General features: G+C 38.5%; 1 protein-coding gene across 14 annotated transcripts in view; it reads left to right on the top strand.

Annotated features, from left to right (window-relative positions):
* rbfox1 (RNA binding fox-1 homolog 1) overlaps positions 1-21,779 on the top strand; it is a 202,197-nt gene that overhangs the window by 170,355 nt on the left and 10,063 nt on the right. For 11 of the 14 annotated variants that reach the window (XM_057014183.1, XM_057014188.1, XM_057014182.1 and 8 more), the window contains 5 exons: positions 1,337-1,429; positions 8,402-8,462; positions 9,831-9,884; positions 12,929-13,058; positions 17,058-17,097. In XM_057014183.1, the coding sequence (XP_056870163.1) occupies positions 1,337-1,429; positions 8,402-8,462; positions 9,831-9,884; positions 12,929-13,058; positions 17,058-17,097 (378 nt within the window). The remainder of the gene's footprint in view (positions 1-1,336; positions 1,430-8,401; positions 8,463-9,830; positions 9,885-12,928; positions 13,059-17,057; positions 17,098-21,779) is intronic. The other 3 variants (XR_008947016.1, XM_057014191.1, XM_057014190.1) reach the window with 1 other exon arrangement.

The raw sequence follows: 21,779 nt of genomic DNA, 5'->3' as shown, positions 1-21,779 counted from the left end.
CAGTTGCATTGCTCAGTGATGAATTTTTAGAGTTTTGATATTCTGAAATGGATTCTGAAATTCTGCTAGGATTAATGAGTGCAGTTTTATCCCCAGCACGGGACCAACAGTGTCTGTTTATACCCTTATACTACATGCAAATTGTGCTTTAGTGCTGGAGGAATTATGATGTAATGTAGCATGAAAACACCACAGAGTTAAAGTGAACTTACAAAAGCCTTTGGTTGGATTAATTAATAGCTGCATCATGATATCAATGTACAGAATACAATATAATAAAATACAAAATAACAGAATATACTTTATTGTCTCTTAGTGGAAATTTGGCATGGACTCCCTGTGCAAAGTAGTTAAAATAAATATACATGAAATACATGGGACAGCTATACGTATACATAATTTCACATGGGAAATCCAATAAAAGATTAGAAAAGATAAAAACACAAGCAAAATACAGGGTAAAATGACATTATTTAATAGGTTGGGGTTTTTGTCCTGTACAAAAATAAATCATGATTCATTGCCTGTGTAATCCTTATTTAGACCACATGTTTTTATTACGAGTGTAACCAGGATGCTCTACTTCTTATTGCTCAATAATTTTCTTTTTGCAGCAAATTATTTTCACATGATTTGAAGGTTGTCGAGCTAAGTACACTTCATGCACCTGTCACAAAGACCCTCTGGGGGTGCTAGTTATTATTGAGGGATGTTAAGAACTCTCGTGGGCTTAAATGAAAAATAGAACAGAGCAGGCAATTAATGTGTGAAAACAGTGAAGAGTGTCAGTTCAAAAACGAAAACTTGTCAACACAAATGCCAATACTGCTAATAGGCCTGTATTGTTCTTCAGTGTTTTCAATTACATCTATGCAGTTAAAAGACATTAGAAATACTGTGTGAGATTGGACTCATCATGACTTTTATCAGTTAACAACTGGCTTTTAAAAGTCTTTTTTTAAAAGTTTTTCTCCATGGGGATGGTGTCAATGACTAGCTTGATTTCAAAGTGACAGCTGACACTTTTTGCTGACAGGGACTTTCTTTTTTTAACACACTGTCCAACAAAAACAACAACAAAAAAATTCCTATGAGTCATTTGTACAAGCAGCTTTTTAAGTTTTGCCAGTAGTAAGCTAATTTCAAAACAAAGTATAGTATGTGACAAGCAAGGGTGGAGAAGTGGTGTTTAAGATTAAATCTAGATTTGTGATCTGTGAATATATCTATGTTAAAAATGTTCATCTGATATTTCAGTTTGTTCTCTACATTGTTTGTTGTGGGTAAAAAGAATTAATGTGCCTGTTTTACCTGCTTCTTCTCGTCTTACATCCAGGGTTTTGGGTTCGTAACGTTTGAACACAGCATGGATGCGGACAGGGCCAGAGAAAAATTACATGGCACCGTGGTAGAAGGCCGCAAGATCGAGGTGCATGTTCATATATATTTCCTTCCACCTGTTTCTTCTCCGTGTCCTTATTTTCTTGTACTTTTCTAGAGGTTTGTGTATGTTTGTGTGTCTGTGTGTGTGGGTGCTCCTTTGTCTGTGTATTTGAGACTCATCATAACATCGTAGCCTACCATCAAATTATTAAGTCATTCCAGTTCTCAACAGCTAGATTTCCTCATGCAGATCTGTCATCATTAATACCTAGCATTTTACTGTCTGTGCGCGAGTTTGCTCATTTTACTCTTTCTTTGCTTTTTTGATCTTTTCTTTGTTTCTTTCTTGATTTGCTTTGGTTTACATGATCATCTTCTGTTAAAGAAATAATACATTTTAAAAAGCCTTAGAGTTTGTTGGTGGTGATGTATTGCGGTTTTATTCTTTAGTGAAAAAATAATTATTTAAAAAAAAAAATATCCAAAGTTTACTAGTTATCCTTTTCAGTCAAATGCCATTCAAAAAATGAGCACCAAAATCCCAACTGCCTTGAAGCATAACTCTATCCATATATATATATATGCATTCATTCCACTAAGATATGAAATATTTACTACTACATTCATAACCAAGTAGTAGTAATACAAAGAGCTGAAGCGATCCACTACATAGTACAATTCAATTCAGCATCATGCAGACAGAACCCCAAATAAGGTCCACACAGGCAATTTTTTACATGTCTGAAGTGGATGGTGGGCAAACGATGTAGTTTATTGTATTTCACATTATCTGACAGTATTCTAATATGTCAGAACAGAACTGAAACAATAAATCTAAACCTAATAAGAAAGTACAAATCTGGACTGTAAAGATGTGTATATTCTGAACCAGGATAAACAAGTCACCCTCTAAAATCAGAGGGTTTGCTCACATTGAAGTTGCTGTTTAAATTTTTATGTGTTTTGGGTTCGTTTTCAAGCTACAACATCAAGTCCTCATGTTCTTCAAAGTTACTAAATAAGTCAGACCCCAGAAGAATAACTTTTACCTAAAAAAAATGTTGTAGTTCTTTTTTTCGCATTATAGAATCTATTCCTGCTACAGCATTTCCTTTTAACTGCCATACACTTAAATACTCCACAAAGTTCTACTTAACACTGCACAGAAATCCCATCAAACTCAAGGTTTAACACCACAACCTATTAGACTCACTCAGCACACCTGAAGAGCGAAATCTAACCTTGAAGAAAATAATGAGAGAAAAGTATCTAAATCTATGTATCGATCAACCTAGCAGGGTGCCTGTCACGGTTCAATGCCTTCTGCACTTTTGAGTTCTTTATTTGCCAGATGTAACAAACTGAAAGCAAATGTGAACAATGGGATCCCAATCAGCAGTGTGTGCTCGCCTCCTCTGTCCAGTGTGAGGAAAAAAGGTAGCTCAGTTTCAGCAAGACACACCATCGCCATGGTGGTGCAGTAACCATGCTCTTTACCGCCGCTGGTATTGTTTTTCAGACCTGTCATTCAGACATGGATTTTGTTCTTCAATTACCTCAAATCAATACGATGACCTCAACAACGACCAATCAAATCAATTTGACACAACCTACTTGTTGAAATCTTACTCGTGGATCTTTTTTTTATTCCCATGCATATTCTCCCCCATATCATCTGGCAGCTTTGACGGCTCGTGGCCCACATTCTTTAATCACAGCTTTACCCTCCAGCTCCTGCACTGCAACCTGTGTTTTTCCAGTTGACAGATTATGTAGTGAAGCCACTTCACATACTCATTACATTCCATCCAAGTGAAAACCAACGATAGCTCTATCCAGCACGGCTACAATTTACTACCAGAGGCCGAAGAACTCACATCACAAAGATGCACTTCCCCAAACCCCCCTCAAGCTAAATTAGGCAATTATCTCTCCATCATGCTTGACACTTCAAAAATACAGGCTTCTGCTTCAACAATGTTCTTCAGCAGGAAGCTACCATTAGACCTTTCCAAAGAATAGTCCAAGGTGTAGGACCCTATTCTTTCAAGCTTTCTTTACTGCCTATCACTGTCACACTTCCACCACACCATCTCATCTTGACTCACAAATGCTATTCCCAAGATCTCCTCATCACTCCAACTAAAGTATCTGTAATTCTTTGCTAGAATAAGATCAGCTACACTATTAAACAGGGGTGTGTGTGTGTGTGTGTGTGTGGGGGGGGGGGGTTGCCTCATATTTATCCCCTTTAACTTTTGGGAATTCAAACCAAACCGTGTGACATGAAATGTGTTGATTTGGCCTCAAAGCTTCACATAGTTGGTTAATATGAATCAGAAATATTTTAAATAAAAAACCTAAATGCATATTGGGTCAAATTTACTAAAGGGTTGCGTTAACTAAAACTCCTGCGAAAAATATGTGCGAGCTGAAGTGTGAACGGAGGACTGCGTCTTTGAAGTGACCAAAGCATCATGCGCTGTCCATTAAGCATCGGCCTTAATGAATAGGGAACATGGGGCGTTTTCTGCCCCGGTGATCAAAATACGGGGAGGAGAAAATTCAAATGAGAAATATTAGCACACATAGTACGGTTTCCTAAACCTGGAAGTATTTGTGGTGGTTGTGATTGCGTCTAAATATAGAACATTGGATGGGCCGCTGCAAATGACTTTATGCGCACTGGCTGCTGTCATTTTCACCAGGAGGAGACACAGGAACAAAAAACAATGACGTAGAAAACATTTTTTTTGTCTATGTCAGTATATTTGGAATGACAAAAGAAAAAATCCTTTAGGTAGGTCACCTAACAGCCCATCTTAGAGCTGCAAGGTTTGCATTGAGATGTATTAAATGCTGTAACGGGAAGCTACATAAAAGTCCCAACCTCATGGGAAGCACATTTACCGTAATTTCTGGACTACATAGCGCACCTGATTAAAAGCCGCATAATCTAATTTTAGAAAGAAAATCAATTTTGTACTTATACAAGCTGCAGGTATCCCACATAGTAATATGAAAAATTAGATCGAAAACATTCAGTACCGGTATATGTTTTTATTACCGTAAGAGACGAGTCACTGACGAGTGACAAACAGACAGGTAAGAAACAACAGCCACTCTTTTCATTTGTATGTTTATACAGAGACCTTAAATCCAATTTGCATCACGTCAGGATTTTTTAACCTTTTAAACTAATTTAATCCGCTTAGCAACATAAATATATTGTACCGGTAAATGCTTTTTTTTTTCTAAGGGTGTCTGTAATGCAGCTACCTTGAAATATATGTTTGTATCAGCTACACACAAATTACATTGTTTATCCTTTTTTTACTCAAACAATGAACAATCTAAAACTCCCTGATGGTTCACCTCTAAAATCTCTATTTTCATCGCGGTGGCGATTGCTTTTGCCTTCAGTCTGATTTGTACAGCGGAAACACCGCGGCCGCCTGCTCTCTGTGTGTTGACCCAGTCTTCCAGAAAGTTGTCATGCTTGGGCCACCTGCGATGTTTACGTCTAAAAGCTTTTGTCGTCTTTTTGCTTTCGATCAGTTCTTCAGGCGGGCATCGCCACCTTCTCGCCATTGATTACCGTAATGTATGCCAAGATTACGCACGCCAACTCGATTTCCTTCTTCATCGCTTTTAACTTAAAAGCCGCATCATATGCTTTTCTTCTAGTATTTTCCATGTTAATGAGGGTTAGTAAAAATGACTGATTCACAATAGTTGTGATAGTGCGCCACGAAAAAAAACATAAATAAGTCGCACGGTAGAATAAGCGGTATAGAATAAGTGTTTACAGTGTAGGAAAAAAGTAGCGGCTTATAGTCCGGAAATTACGGAAAATACTTGTCACTTCCGCAATTTGTCTTCAAAGATAACCTATAAAATGACCAAACCCAGAAGGTGGAAAAAATTTTCACAAGCATGCAATTTAGCGCTCCTTATTGGAGATTTTAGTAAATCAGTAAATCATACATTCTGTTAACTGACTGGATTCTGTGGAGGTAAAGTAAATTCTTTATTGCAATACTAGTCACAAGCAGTTACACAAAAATCAGAAGCAAAGTGAAGGATGTATGAAATGACGGGAGTGTGACCGGGGTCATCTCCAGAAACTGATAAATGTGCATGAAGACAATTGGAGGAGTCCAGCAAGAAACCTTTTGCCTACACTGAAGGAGGTCAAAAGCTTCAGCAGCTGGGAAAGGAGGTCAAAGAGATCAGATTTTTATGTATGAAATGGAAACTGAAGGATAAACCTCCGGCATTTATCCACACGTGGGCGACTGTAAAACATGGTGGAGAAGGCACAACACTGTGTGAATCCATACAGTTAGTTCCAATGAAAAAAGTGACAACCGTGAATCATGTTTTAAAGTATGAAACATTTTTATTCAGAATTTCCACTCTGATTATAATGATTCATGTTGCCCTGCTGATAAATGTAATTAAAAATTGGCCATCACAATTGAATTTTTTTTTTTTAAAGGAAAATCACTCAAGAGCTCCCACTGAGGAAATCAGTGTGCTAAATCTACAAAAGTTCAATTAACACACTGTGGTATTCATCATTCGTTGATTGTAGATCTTCCATGGCAACTCGTGGCTGTGATCTGTGCTGCTCTTACTCTACTCTAATTTAACAATTCACCTTCTTGACACGCCAACTTAGTCAACATATCGTCTCTCAATCCTCAAATAATGGACATTTTTCCCGTTCACAGTTCTGATCTTAACAAGTTATGTGATTTAGTACTACATTTTTATTTTTTTTAAATGGAGCACATCTGGAGGAGCAACACTACAGCTTTGCCTTTTCCTGCTACATCCAGCTGCAAGTCACGCAGCTACAGATGAGCCTGTCCACTGCAAATGAAATATAAGTAGAGCCCTTACAAGAGAATCACTTTGGAGGCTTTCAGAGCCCTGTGGTAAAATACATCAAGGGTCTGTGCCAGTAGGGGCGTGTTGCTTTGCTTGCAAGTGAGACATGAAATGAAATATGAATCAGGGAGGCTGGGTTGAGTAAGAGATTTATGACTTCAAAGGTTTTTAAGATCACCCAAAACAACGTACATTGCTTTCTCAAAGACAGGATTTGGCTGTCCTGTAAATCGATCATTATTTGATCTCTCATCACCTCATTTGCAAGGTAGGTAGAGCAAACATTTTGCTCTTGTCTGTGGCAGAACAATGCAGAATAATATTGAAATACCACATTCAATTTGAAGTAGGATTTTACATGTGTTCCTGTCCAGCCTGCAGTTGCCCTGTACCAAAAGCCAATTTACTTTACATTGATCTGTTACTGGGCCTTATTCATATGGTTGATGAAGCTCATGCTGCAGGGATAACACTGGGGAATGCTCTCTGACAAGCCTCAATTTGCATTTTGAGATATTGTCTGATCATTACTCAGGTGCTGGCCCCCGTGTCTATAACCATTGAAAATGACATATCTTTTTTTAGGATTGGTTTAGTTTATCTCTAACTAAACATGACACCATATTTCTGTAGAATTGTACATTTAAAAAAAAATCTGTAGTATTTGCATTACCAAATGAATGCTTTCATTATAGAAACCCTGAACCATATTTATTTACTTTTTTACATATTTTTGTTTAATTGAAAATCAATCAAATGTAATGTGATGAAAACATTTCTCTTGAGCCAATCAGATTAATTGCTGGTTCTGTTGGATTCCATTTGAAAGCTCAGCCACTCTATAATTTGCTGTATAGTTGAGCCAATTAAATGTTTTTGCTCTCAGTCAATCAGTATGATGGATAAAGGCATCTTGTTTGGACAAAATGGGCAGAGTTATACTTTAAGAAGCCAGCCAGATGCTTTTATGGAGAGAGCTGAAAGAAGAGAGAGTTTGTGCAGTGGAATGATTGCAAAGGTTTCTTGGCCACCTGAGTAAGACACTGCTTATCCCTTTCTCATCCCCTCCTCCTCCCCCACCATCTTTCCAATGGTAGCTCATTTAGAGTCCCATCAGTTACAACAGTACACAAACAAGTGGGCGGGGCCAAAAAAGGTTTGGGAATGGTAAGTGTGGGCGAGCAAGCCATTCTGCCAGCATTTCCTCTCTCTCTTCCTCTCTCTTTGGAACGTTTGCAACGCTGAGACACACATGACATTTCTTTTTTGAATTGTGGTTGAGTTGATGCTGTATATTGACATACATATCTTTCTTGCGTGTCGGCGTGCGTGTTCATCCACTGAGTGTCCTCCTTGAAGCTTCATATGCGAGCAATACTGACTGAGATATGGATTTGTTTGCACATCTGAGATTGTTGAAAACCCTTTTTTCAATGTTCTTTTTTGAATTAATTTCTTTTGGTTTTTAAGAGTTGATGCATCCTTGGTTTTGTTTCCCTGTTTGGTACTCGTTCGAATTTCGGAATGATTTGACTGGTTGATTTGGTTATTTTATTCCATCATTTTCCTTTTTTTTCCCGTTGATTTTGATTCCCAATGTCTTCAACTGCGATGAATTCGAGAGGCTGTGGTCTGAGTGTGTATGCTTTGTGTTGCTTTTGTCACATCAGTTCTTCTCACTCTTCAGAGTTGACTTGATGTTGCATAATGCCCCAACTACACTTTTCTTCCCTCCCAATGACATTTTCTCTCATTTTAATTCCACTTCTCCCTGCCGCATGCATCTACTGTATACATTGACCAAACATATTGTCTCTGAGTGCATCTGCTGTTATTTATTTACTTTTGTTACGTTTGTATGTTACTGAAATGTCACTACAGTTGGGGAGAGCATGCTAGAAAATGTCATAAGATAGAACACTTGGAAATGAGAAAGAAGACTGATTTCTTTGGGTGTGTTTTTAAGTGTTTTGAAAACACACAAATGACATGGATGTTTGCCATGATACAGTCTACAACTTTCTTTATTCATTAAATTAGGACACTATGCATGCAAACCTTCTCTAACAGTCCCTATGAACAGAAAGATGCCATGACTCATGCTTGTCTCTATCTACTATAGGTCAATAATGCAACTGCCCGAGTAATGACAAACAAGAAAACTGTCAACCCATATGCAAATGGTAAGTTAAGCTTGCTTAACCCAAATATAACCATATATTGACATAATTTTTTTAATTAAATCCAGAAAAAAACACAGATCTGGGCCTGTAAGGGACTAGTTTTATAACCCCAGAACAGCTTAAATTGTTTTTTTTTTCAGTTTTTTCAAAGTTAACTTGATGTTGAAATTGGAAAAATATTGGGGGGGGGATGAAGAAAATTGGAAAAATAAGACAATATTTCACTTTAAGAATATGGTTTTTATATGTATATTTGTCTTCTGCTTGGCAGCTTGCCACATTCGGCATTATTTTTTTATAAAAATAAGCATTTTGCAACATGGCCTTTTCAACCCCAGTGTTCCTCTGTCCGTTTTCATTGATGCTTATCATTTCTATTTTGAAAATGATGTGGACCACACTATTTAGTGCATCCCTGCTAGGAAAGTGTGATATTCTTCAAGTCATATCAAGTAATCAAATTTAAAATATTAACACGATCTCATTATAGTACTTAAAATAATAGAATCAATATAGTATATGTGGACCTGCCATTCTAAATTAGAGTGACATTTAAATAGACTCATCTAGGCACATATATGGACCTGGTTTAAGTCACATTTAATCATTTCTTGGTTGGACTAACATCTTCTAATAAAATATTCACATAAATCTATGTGTAACTGCATGCTACTGCTTATACAAGAAACGTATATTCTACATATTTAAACATAACCTTGACTTGGCCTCAGCTTAATGGAGGGAAAAAAGTAGTGGTACTGTCTTGTCTGGAGTTTCTCAAGTCTTGATACTTTCTAACTTTTACTGACCTGAATGCACCTGTATTTCTGCAAGTAAATAAATAAACAGCAGCGACTGCAAAGATCATTTTATATGTTTATATTATATTTGAGAAACAGAAATTCTTTAAATTGAAGTTCTGCTTAGCCATTCAAGTTGTTGAAGTCTTTGTTGGCATAAAAAGGAGGCATTATATACTGCTACGGTCTGGCTCATAATCCCCAAAATGTAAACAAAAGAAGATTTTTTCAGTGTCAGCATTTTTGCCACGTGCCCAGTAAATGGAGTCAATGGCTTCTGGCTGAAACAAGAAGATGACAGACACACGTCCTCCAACAAACCAACAAAGTCAAGTCTAGCGAGACATTGCCTGTGTAGATAACGATGACAGGCATGTCATATATCAGTCTTTGAAACCAAACATAAAACCCAAACCTTGAATAAGATAACCTTCACATAAAACATATCTCCTTACAAGTCATGTAAATTCTGGTTGCTCTGTCATCTGAATGCATAAATGGAAGGTGAAAAGTTCAGGCAGAACAGTGGCAATAAACAACATCTCTGTCCTCATTTGTCTCGTTTCAGGCTGGAAGTTAAATCCAGTGGTCAGTGCCGTCTACAGCCCAGAATTCTATGCAGGTAAGACGTGCCCTTCTCCATCTGTCACCATCTCCTTTGTCGTTATCTTCCTCCCCCTCATTCGTTTTGTACTTCAGCTTCTTCGACATCTTCATTTTCTCCATCTCCTCACAGGCCCCCCTCCCTTTTCACTTTAACCTTCATCACCTCTCCTTTTCCCTCTTCTTGCAAACATGCAACCAGGCAAAGTCTGTTTATAGCACCAAGAACTCTGCTGAGTCACACAAATGTAACAACAGTCTGTCATCTCAGCTGAAAACTGCATGAATTTTGCAGCCGCCAACGCCGCCCACAAGTCATCTCAAATACCGGCCATCCCGGTACTCACCTAACCGAAGTCTTGCCCACTACTGCCGGCCCACCCACTCATTAAGCATGGTCATTAAGGTGGGGGAAAAAATGTGATAAGATGAACAGGAAAAGATAAAGCAATGTGGTAGAAGAGATGAGGAGTGAAGGAAACTAAAGGACAAGAGGAAAGAGGGGAAAATCTAATTGTCCATATCTGCAAGGACATTAAATGGTGTGAAATATATTTTGTAAATTAAAATCAATATTTCCAATTTCTCCAGACAGTAGTTTGCCTAATTCACCCCATGTTCTTTTAATTACAAAATGGCTTTGTATTGATTTACCTTTGTTTCACCTTTCAAATCTCCAAAATACCATTGTGGCATTCATGGGTGTCTTTGTGTATCCGTAGACATACAAAGCGTTTAAAAGCATTTATCATTCTTTGTTCACGCAGTTTGACAAACACACACGTTTTTAGGATCCGCATTTGAACATGATGTAATGGTAAATACATCCTGGTTTTGTGTTAGTAGCGGCACAAAATAACAGATTCTTTATACTGGGCAAAATTGGAAGCAGACCAGTCAAACAGTACATGGTATTAAACTATCTAGATGTAGCTGAAGATCAGTTCAGGTGAATGACCCCCTGTGACTGATATTCCATTTTACTTTTAAGAATACTTTGATTCAATTTCTTTCTGTGAAATGTCATTTCTTTAGCGGTTGGCTGAAAGTCTACTTTCTGTGAGGCCATTTGGAGACTGTGATAAAAATCCATAAAAGATAAATCCATTTATTGCTCTGTACATTCTACATGCCTGCTGTTATGAACATTCTGGGAGAACACATAAAAAATAATCATATTGTCTGGGTGTGATGGAAAATTTCCTCATATTTGCATCTTATTGGGTATTCATAAGCCTACTTTTAGTCCGGCTCACGCAACACATTAATCTTTTTCATCATGCCATGTAATGTCATGTTATGTAAATGAATGGTGCCAACAAGTCCTCCAACCAGTATGACTGCCTACCATACGTCAGACCAAATAAGTCAATCCAGCAGCTTAATGCCACCCACAGTAATGTTTACTTTATTTATGCACCAACACAACAATGTGAGTTTTGGATTGAAGCCACCATTAAATCCCTTACATGTCACATTTCTAAAGTACACGTATGTTCTCTTTTCCACAACAATCAATACAATAACAGCTAATTTTGCCTGTGAAAACCCCCATTGATGAAATATGACTAAAGTGTGACTTTTAAGGATAGCCAGGTCACATGGTCTAAAAAATCAAGGTGACAAAAGATGAATCGGAACAATTACCTGCCTCAGTCCTCTCCTTGTCTCTCTTTGAGAAACTCTTATCCTTTGGCTCAAACCTTCCATTTTTCATCAGGTCAATGAATGATTCAGTGTTTCTATTAGCATTTTATTAGATCTCTTTTTTTGAAGAGATGTATAATTAGGGTTGGAAATGGCACCTCGATCTCCTTCTCAACCTTCACTCACCCCAGCTCTCAAATTAAGCTTTGTGTCAGTCGTCCTCCATTAAGATTAATGATAAGTTAATAAGAATACCACAGCAATAGCTCAACTCAACCGCCACTTTGTCTTTCTTTCTCCTCCTCATTTTTCCTCAACTAGAAATGGGGATTATTTTACATATTCTCACGGGATTCTCACTAATGTTAATTATAGCTGTACTCTATCAGAGATTGAAGTGGGCGTGACCTAAGCCCTGTAAACCAACTTAATGCCACCTCTTTTTTTGTTTAGGAAAATAAAATATTTGAGTGATAAAGCTTGTGTGTGTGTGTGTGTGTGTGTGTGTGTGTGTGTGTGTGTGTGTGTGTGTGTGTGTGTGTGTGTGTGCGTGTGTGTGTGTGTGTGTGTGTGTGTGTGTGTCTGGTAGATAAGTTAATGCAATGAGCTGGTGATTTGTTCTGTGTTTATTTGAGTCTCCAATGACCACTTTAAGGGATAAAGTGGGAGGTGCTGGATGGATGGATGGATGGATGGATGGATGGATGGATGGATGGATGGATGGATGGATGGATGGATGGATGGATGGATGGATGGATGGATGGATGGATGGAAGGAAGGATGGGTGGGTGGGTGGGTGGGTGGGTGGATGAATGGATGGATGGATGGATGGATGGATGGATGGATGGATGGATGGATGGATGGATGGATGGATTATATAATTTGATTTCCAGTCTATAAAATTGACAAAGTGGACAGACTTTGAAAAAAAACCCTAATTGCTACCGTTTTTACAAATCTGGTAACAGTTAATATTTCCCTTTTCTACCTATTATGTATGGATCAATATTTTATGAATCAAACAATCAGTCAGTGTTACCTGAGCATGTTATAAAGAGAGTATAAAGAGTGTTTTAACTATAGAAAACCGGACATTGCTGTGTATAATTACTGAATGGTAGTCTATAGTATAGTGTTTGGGGTTCTGCATTCTTTTATCTTCACAGGCTCAGTGCTGCTGTAATTGTGAAAATGAAAGTAGAGGCAACATTGTATAATTGTTCTTACGCACGTTTAAAACTTGCAGAAATATCTTTAGGAGTCATAGCCCCTATCATTGATACAAGCTTCTAAAATAGCATCCAAACAATCAGTGAGTCAGCAGATCAGTGTTACACTGCACATTACTACTCAAAGAGCTTGACAAACATGTAAATTGCAGGTTCATTTCATGATATCATTGCCCTTTCGCTCCAGTACCAGGTTTTCCCTACCCAGCAGCCAGCGCAGCAGCATACAGAGGAGCCCACCTACGAGGTCGGGGACGAACTGTGTTCAACACATTCAGGGCAGCTGCGCCACCTCCCCACATTCCAGCTTACGGCGGGTGAGTGTCCTTTCTTGTTCTTGTCTTTTTTATGTCATTTCTCTCTGCTTGGTCTCTGGACTCCTTCCCTCTCATACAATGGAAAGTCGTGTGTCTCGTCAACCACTCAGAATCAGCAGAGCGATGCATGCCAGCTTCGCCTCGCAGCACAACACACCCCCTTACTTCTTTAGCATGCTGAATCAACCCACAGGCATGGTTTGAGACATGTGCCTATTGCACGAACTCATGGGAAATTTGGCCTTGTACTTTGGTGTCATTGCGCATGGCTGTGTTGATGGTGGAACGGGAGGCCCTTTATGTATACTTTTAGCTGGAGTTCTTTTGCCCCAGAAGCAGCTCTGTCTGACCCTCCATGGCTGAGTGATCTGGAGACAAGTCAAGCAGAGCTGTGGATTCTGAGCAGTCAGATCTGATTTGCTGTTATCCTGTCATTCTTTTTTTAGTAATTTTTTCTATATGACTTTTTTTTGACAGCAAGCAAATGGACAGCAAGGAGGCTGGCGGGGTGGGAGTTCACTCCCAGATATATTTTATCGTCTACATCTCCCCCAAGTAAAATAAACTCACAATCTCTTTTTCTGAACCTGATACCTTCGCAACAATGCAAACTAAATAATCCGAGGAAATCATTTAGTGGTAGAAATCTTCTCGATCCAATGAGCTGACATCAGCTCTCAAAGTAATGAAAATCACTGAGCAGTAACAGTGAAGCCGGAAATTTCTGCCACGCTTTAATATTAACAGCCATCACATGACACTTCTGTCAGGCTCAACTTGTCAGTGAAGCAGAACATTGTGTGACAGTTAATTCACTATTGCCATGCAGTTGTTTCCAAATTCATGCACTAATTTGAACACATGCACGTGGAATATCAGCTGTCAGACCTCCATGTTACTGTCATACTTGTTTGACCATTACAAAAAAGGGCATCACCAGGGTTATTTTCTCTAATATATACTTATATAAAATCCATTTTGAAATATTACTACATGTAACTATTATCCATTCTCCACGGGCTCTGCTTTCAAAGCAGAGATAAACACAGACTATTGTTAATTCGATGTGTCGAAAGTGACATTATATAATACTTCCACTGAGGGCCTTTTCACATTTGCCAGGCTGCACTGAGCTTGGGGGTTAGTGCATTAAGGATGAATAAGGAAAGACTTTTTCGTTCACGTATAAACTCCTGCACGGAATGTACAGCATCCACAGACATGGGTCAGACTCAGGCTGCGGTCGGGGATAATGACTTTTTGCACTGAACTAGTTCAAACTGATCGATAAATACTGTTAAAACATATTGAGTCATTGCGTTTTCTCATCAATGTTAAAACTTAACTGCAGTTTCCTGTTTTACATCGATTAATACGCACACATCCATGTCTCAGACGCCCGATGGCTCATAAAGTATATTTAGATTTGCTATCCAACTGCCACTGGGGCAGTATTGAAAAAGTCACGTTCTGAATCTCTAATGTACATGGGTCAGAGCAAATGTCTAAATACCATTTTCTCTATATTGTATAGTTTTGTGGCCACAGTTCCACATCAGCCAACACAATAGACAGCTGTTGCATCTTTTGTTACAATTGGTTGACTTTGGTTTGACTTTGGAAAAAGTCATTAACGGCTTATTCTGTAATAGCAGCGTTAACGATTTCTTTTTTTTTTCAATCCTATTAATGCCGCTTAAATCAAATACAGAACTTTACTAAAACTCAGCTATTATTTTTAGCTGTTAATAGGACTTAGGATTAATTTTCTTCCACAAAGTAGAACTTTTATGTTTTTTTTAATAATTCTCCATCAGTTTTATACAGCCAGTTTTATGAGAAGAGAGTAGAGAGAGAAAGAAACACTTACCAGCCAAAAAATAAATACTGCACTCCACTTAACCATGTTTCCAATATGATATCCAGCCAGATTGGTTTATGTGTGGCTTCGTATTGCAACCGTGATTCATAACACAACCCAACAAAAAGAAAATGAAATGCATTCTTTTATACATTTGTTTTACCTTTTCCAGTTTCCCAAACACATTACAGTATCTGATGATCTTAGTTCAGGTACAATTTAGATTTTTTTGTCGCATATATATACAGAAACTGCTTATATAAAACCAGCCATATAAAATCCAAGTCCTGAAAATGGCGCATTATCACTCTTAGTGTGAGATTTTATGGCAATATAGAAGACAGCCAAGCTGCTACTTTATGAGAACAATCACACTTGGTATTGACGAAGAGATATGTGCTCCAGATTGTATTTTCATTAATGCTGCTATACCGATTAATTGCCCCGGTGGCAGTTGGATAGTGAATTATTAATGTTGACTGTGATGTATTTTTATTAAAACTGTCTTCAGAGATGATGAGCCAAGTCCAAATATAAATCCACTGTCACAGCGGGGAAGCCAAATTTGTTTTTAATAAAATATTCTTTCAAGTATGTAAGAGAGACTGACATGACAGTCTATAATATCAATAAGCCAATGTGTGCATGTAGCTTCCCTGCAGTACCACAGAATGTTTTAATGAGTCAAACGGCACTCTGGGCCACCTTGACATTTGTGAGGGTATTGATTATTAAAGATAGCACAAACGGTGGGAAAGCAGCCTATTGCCTGTTGAAATTGGAAGCTTGTTTCTCTGAGGAGCTCTTCATGTTAAATGGAACTCCGTCATAATGCACCGCTGACAACAGCATCCTGCTAGCTTTATTGGAAGCTGGATGAAGAATGTCTTTCCTCTCTTAGACACATGCACATACACACACAAACATGCACAAGCACACACACACACACGTGCCGGAAAGAGGAGAGAAGATTTAATCTACATGCAGCACATTGATGCTGTAATACAAGACATTCCTCTACAGTTCAGGACACAAGAATGGAGAAGCTTGCAGTAATGGAATTATAATCAGATTTATGTGTAGAGGGTAGATTAAGTGTGAGCTACCATTCGGGAACTGGGGGTGGGGGAATAAATAAACTTGCATAAGATTACCTGCATGGGCTTTAAACAGAGTGACTGATACTGTGAAAATATCTTGGTAGTTGTAAAAGGTTGGACTTAAAGAAATCATAGAAAAATGATTCATGTCAGGAGAAGTTTCGCAAAGCCCAAAATTGATAGATGCCGGATTATGGCAGGACTGACAGGTCTGTACAAAGATGCCCCTGAGATAGTTCAACACAAAACAATGTTGCCTATAATGCTGGACAATACAAGATTTCTCATTTACAACCAAAGCAAAAGAATGTAAAAATGGAGGTCAACATTTGCTGGAAAATAAGTGCTTTGATTTGTTCAATTATTTCATGCTAAGTTGGGGCTACAAACACAAAAATATCCTCAGTCAATTTTTTTGGGACTTCAAACATTATAGATCATGCAGGTATGAGCACAAATATGTGACCTTTAAACTGGGGTTATGCTATATGTCAAGACATGTCAGCAGGCTGCAAACATCATGGTCCCTCAGTTGAAAAGAGGTTGGTATTAGTTCTATAACAGGGTCAGTGACCTAAAGGGAGGAAGAGTGGGTCAATACGGCACTCCACTAAGGTAACCCCATGAACCGGATGTACATTAGCTCTGACAATGCTGACTGACCTGTGTTGGAGAGACACTTTGAAATGTTCAACACTTTAACTTAACCTTAAAATTACAAGCTGTAAAATGTACTTGATATGAATGCCCCGGGGCTTTTGATGGGAAAAAGAAAGAAGTTCTAGCCATTGTTTTTTGGGCCTTTCCAGCCTCCTTTACCACCATTACAAAGCAGACAGGACGCTTTATCATGCCTCATCTGTTGTTGCCACTCTTCAGTGTTTGTATCTGTTTATTTATTGGTTTGGGATGTTCTTTTGAATTGCGGAGATGGGGGTCGGTTGGTAGGAGCCTGGTGCCTGCATGTCAACATGCACTAATCTGGATGTTTTTGTTTTACTTTGTTTGTCTGTTTGTTTGTGTTTGCATCCTCTGCAGTGTTGTTTACCAGGATGGATTTTATGGTGCAGATATTTATGTAAGTATTATTTACTGGTACATTATATTGCATGTCACACCGCCATCTCCGTGGTTTCTGCCCTGTTGCTTTGCACATGCAACCTCCCCCCCTCCGGCCCTCCACACTCGCACATGACTTGACGCTCAGCTGTGGGAGCAGATAGCTGCCTGTCACATTTTGCAGTCCGGGTGACTGAAGAGACCAGAGTCTAGAAAATAATGAGGGAGCACCCATGCACTACAAAGCTGTTATTAACATGTGTGGAAACACAGTCTGCAAGTGGCTACACAGCAGTGATATCACTGAAAATTAAATGGATTCAAAGTAAAACGATAATGGAAGTGTGTTAATTTAATCATGCATGTACATGGTTTATTGATTTGTCTGCGCAGGATAAAAAACTCTGTGAAGTGGGGGTAAATAATGATTCATCTGCCAAACAGAGCACATAGGAACATCGATTATACATTATCATTAATTACCACTCTGGCGATAATTATCATGATCTTTTCTAATAAACCGAATGAGCATTAATGATGCAACACCAAAATGTGTATTCCAATTTGACAATGAATGTAGAAGCAGCAAAGCACAAGCCATCATATAAAGTTTTCAATTTGAGAAATGACATTTCAAAATCACTTTAAATTTCACCCACAATCAGCAAGTACACTTAGGATATTTGCCAGGTTGATAGTCTTTTTAAGGAAAGGCGTTAAACAAGACACTTTCTTGTCAGTAAAGTAGTCCTTGTGTCTCTAATGCCAACTTCAAACATACATACTTAAATCTTGGAATGTTCAGTACCCAGAAACCTTTCAGAAATAATATCAAAACATGTGCAAACTGTTTTAAATCAGTGTCATTATGTCCTAAATAGCTCAGGAATAATTGAAAATGTGCAGATGCATTTGTAAACTTGTTTTGAAGGCGTATTTTGTATACATCCAGTCCCAAAGTTTAGTGATATTTACACATATTTCATTTTTTGCATTTTGCTGTGGTCCAAATTTACTTTCTTTCGCTTATTTTAAGCTAAATGGGTTTGCAATGGTTGACCAAATTTGCATAATTGTGGAATCTTTTCTGCAGTGTGCCTGTCAGTTTGATAAATGCAATCATATGCATACCATTAGCTTTCTATGATGTTGATCTCAGTGAGACAATCAATAACAATAATCTGATGTCTGAACCCAGACAGACATGGACAGGAAGACTTTTCAAAAGCCTACAGATGCAGAGTTGCATAGAAGCTTGGATTTTGGGCCCTCAAATAAAATTTTACAAAGTGCCAAAAATAGAAAACAATGTAAATAACATGGGGAAATTACACAGATTATAATAGACGCTTGTCAATTGTGTCCTCTGTGGATTAAAGGTTGAACATAAATTCAGGCAATCATTTATCACGTTAGATCATTAGTGCATAAAAATGTCCAAACCACAATATTTTTAAATAAAAGACAACAGTCTAACGGTGTGTGAGTACGCGGACATGTGTGCGTGTGTGTAGGAGGTGTTGCGTCGACCCCCTCGCCTCCTCATTAGCCCCCATGCCCCTGCCACAGCGATTGATTGCCACGCTGCATTCAAAGCATTTAACTTTCATTACTGAAGGGATCAAGAGCCCTTGATGATGTGTTTGTGTTTTATTGAGAAAAGAAGCCCTTTTAGAGCTGCATTCAGTTAGTTCAAATAGAAGGTTAGATAAGATAAACAAAGGGCTCTGCCACATCACCGAGGTTAATTTGCGCTGTGAGAAAATCATGACAAACAGAATGAAGTATTGATAGCCCTCTGATTTTTATCCCACTCTCCTCAATACACCACTTTTTTTCCACCACATTATTTCATTTAATGTTTGCAAAATCTGCAGATGTTTGCTCTGAGCACAACAGGTATCAGATGAAGCAAGTCCAGTCATTTTTATCCACTTTGAACATGTATTTTCGGGGCGGTCCACCTTCTCCAGCAGTTACAGCAGCATCACTCTGACCTCGTGTCGATACATCTCCAGAGAACTTCCACACTAAAGTCCTCCCCTAATTGTCTACACCCCAAGACCAGGGCTCATCTTTGCATGTACAACAGACCTGTCCTCTGTAGTTTGCACTTTGAGTTGACCAGTGTGTGTGCGCTTGTGTGTAATGACATCTCTGTTTAAATCTTTTTTTTTTTTTTTACTAGAAGCCTCCAGATTTATTTCTCAGTGTTATTTTTTACAAATTTCCTTGTTAATGCCACCTTTTGTCTCTCCCACTTTCGCAGTTATTTGTATCATACTGTATTTTGGAGGTATTTACCGCTAACCCAAAATTTATCACCATCATTGCTTCCGTATAACATTATTTTATATACATAAATCTATCCACACTTCATGATCTCTATAGTGATTATCTAAAGTGTGTCTCACAGGGATTGGCACTTTTTTTCTAGTTTAAAGCCATATAACACAGTTTCTGAGACAGTGACAGGCCCAGATTTGCACCTCGTCCTCTCTTTAAGATGGGGCTGCTGGGTCCTTGATCTTTAGCCATTGTAAAGGTGCAGGTTTTACAAGATGGCAATATCTAGAAGCTGAAATGCATTTGCTTATGGGAGTGAACTAGATAAGCTCAGTGTTTATAACGAAGACATTTTTAATGGATTTCTCATAAATCCAGTGCACCTAAATCATGCCCCAAATCTGATTTACATGGACATGTTCAAGTGCAAGCAAATGCATTTGGTGGCATGAAAAGTGGACAGTTGATCTAGAAGCTCTTCTGCATCTGTTACAACATGGATAAGGATTGAAATGTTTGACAGTAGATAGACACAGCCCACTGAGTTCAGTATTTCCCCATCAATCTGTCTTACAAAGCTAACAACAGTATAAAATGAGAGCCGTGATATTCGACATGCTGATTATGAATACACCTTCAACACAACATCAGGGTTAATGACAGTTTTCACCTTGATGTGCTGTCTCCCCTCTGATTTGGATATCCTGATTGTTTTGGACATATGCAGTAATGAATGACTTAAAAATGCCTTATAACCATGGAGGAGTTTGTCATAGTTTGCTGAATTGTCTTGTTTGGGCCAACAGGAGGCTGTACACTGCAGTTAGCCACAGAGTTAATGTGAAGGACAGACCCAAATATGCTGATGGCATGTGATTGATAGGTGGTGATGGATCCTCAACAGTGAGTGATCTTTGAAATCCCTGCATGCTGGATGAGATACTGCCATATTCAGTGAGCTATCTGGGGACATTCAGCTCATTCCTAGTTTTGCAGGAGCTCTTTTCGGGTAATAATAACTGATTTAAAGTGGCACAGTTGTGTCACTGGTTGAAGATGATGGTGCGTGTGGATGCTGGGATGAGCTTCCATCGAGGACAGTTCCTATTCAGGGAGCAGGCAGTTTCCAGATAATAAATTGTTGATAACTATTACTCTGTGCACATTGTCATAATCTCCAAAATGTTGAATAAGACAGTGTTACAAATTAAATTTAAAAAGGAGGGAATGATTGTTGTGTCTAGTTTAAGATTTTGCCTAACATCCCATTCTCCTCAATACAACACATCAGGACTAGAACCGCTGAAACTTTGGGGTTGAAGTGTTACCACTGAGAACTTTTGCTGAGAATTCCGAAGTCAGTGAAGATGGATGGGCAGCCAGGAAGAGAGGCCCTGCTTTTCTCTACATTCTTTCAGTGAATCAGCAGAGGTGACGGATGGAAGCAGTGATGGACGTTCTCTGTGTGAGGTTTTGGCCGTGGAGTGGCCAGACCTTGACCGGATGCACACACACACTGCGTCTATTAGTCTCCCCTCCAAACACAGTCATCTCACACACACACACACCTGCATGGGAAGCTGCAGCGCCGCCATTAGTCACTCAGTCTGCAGTGACAGGCCACAGCGGACGGTGACTAACACCAGTCGACCTGTTCATCTTCCTGCCATGGCCTATCATCACACACACTAAGTATCACTTACTCGCCTCTGCACTTTATAGTGGTAATAATACATCGCTCATGTCAAGACAGACACACGTGCTCCTTCATAGAGCACTGGGTGGAAGGTGAAATGATGTGAGAAGTGCTGGAGTTGTCACTGAGCCTCCAGGAAAGAAAAATGGCTTTTGTTTAATGATAAATTAAGGCAACATTTCACATCAGGGTGGACCATTTACTCCAGGGAGTCTCCCAAGCATAAAATGAGACAGGTTTTGTGGAGTTTTGCTAAATGAAGATTTGTTTGAATGGATTTATAAGTTTAGGCTTTTACATAAACATGATTTCTGTGTAATTTTAGTGGTGTCCACTAAAATGGCGTGCACCGAGGGCAGGACACTCAAAATAGGCAGTTTTTGTATTGTTATTTAATCTTTTCTCATTAAAAGTGAAATCATATTACTGTAATACGGTATGTTACAATATATTATTCCCATAAAATGTGTTTACATTTTCAGTGGTAGAAACATTTAGTATTTTCTGACTTTCAGACAAAAGAAAAAACTTTTCTAATTCATCAAATGATTTTTATAGGCTTCTGTCCTAAGCAACGTTTTGTTCTTCACTATGGTTTGTTAGCAAAAACGGACCACTACACTCTCCAATATACATATTTAATTGGCTGCTGTTGACTAATGGTTATGCATGTGTGCAGTTGCAAGTAAAAAAGCACAGATTGCTTGTATATATTATAT

The sequence above is a fragment of the Takifugu flavidus genome, chromosome 18, assembly GCF_003711565.1.
Source record: "Takifugu flavidus isolate HTHZ2018 chromosome 18, ASM371156v2, whole genome shotgun sequence".
In the NCBI taxonomy this organism is placed as follows: domain Eukaryota; kingdom Metazoa; phylum Chordata; class Actinopteri; order Tetraodontiformes; family Tetraodontidae; genus Takifugu; species Takifugu flavidus.
Note: the sequence above shows the minus strand (reverse complement) of the source record. Positions and strands in the feature narration are given on the sequence as shown.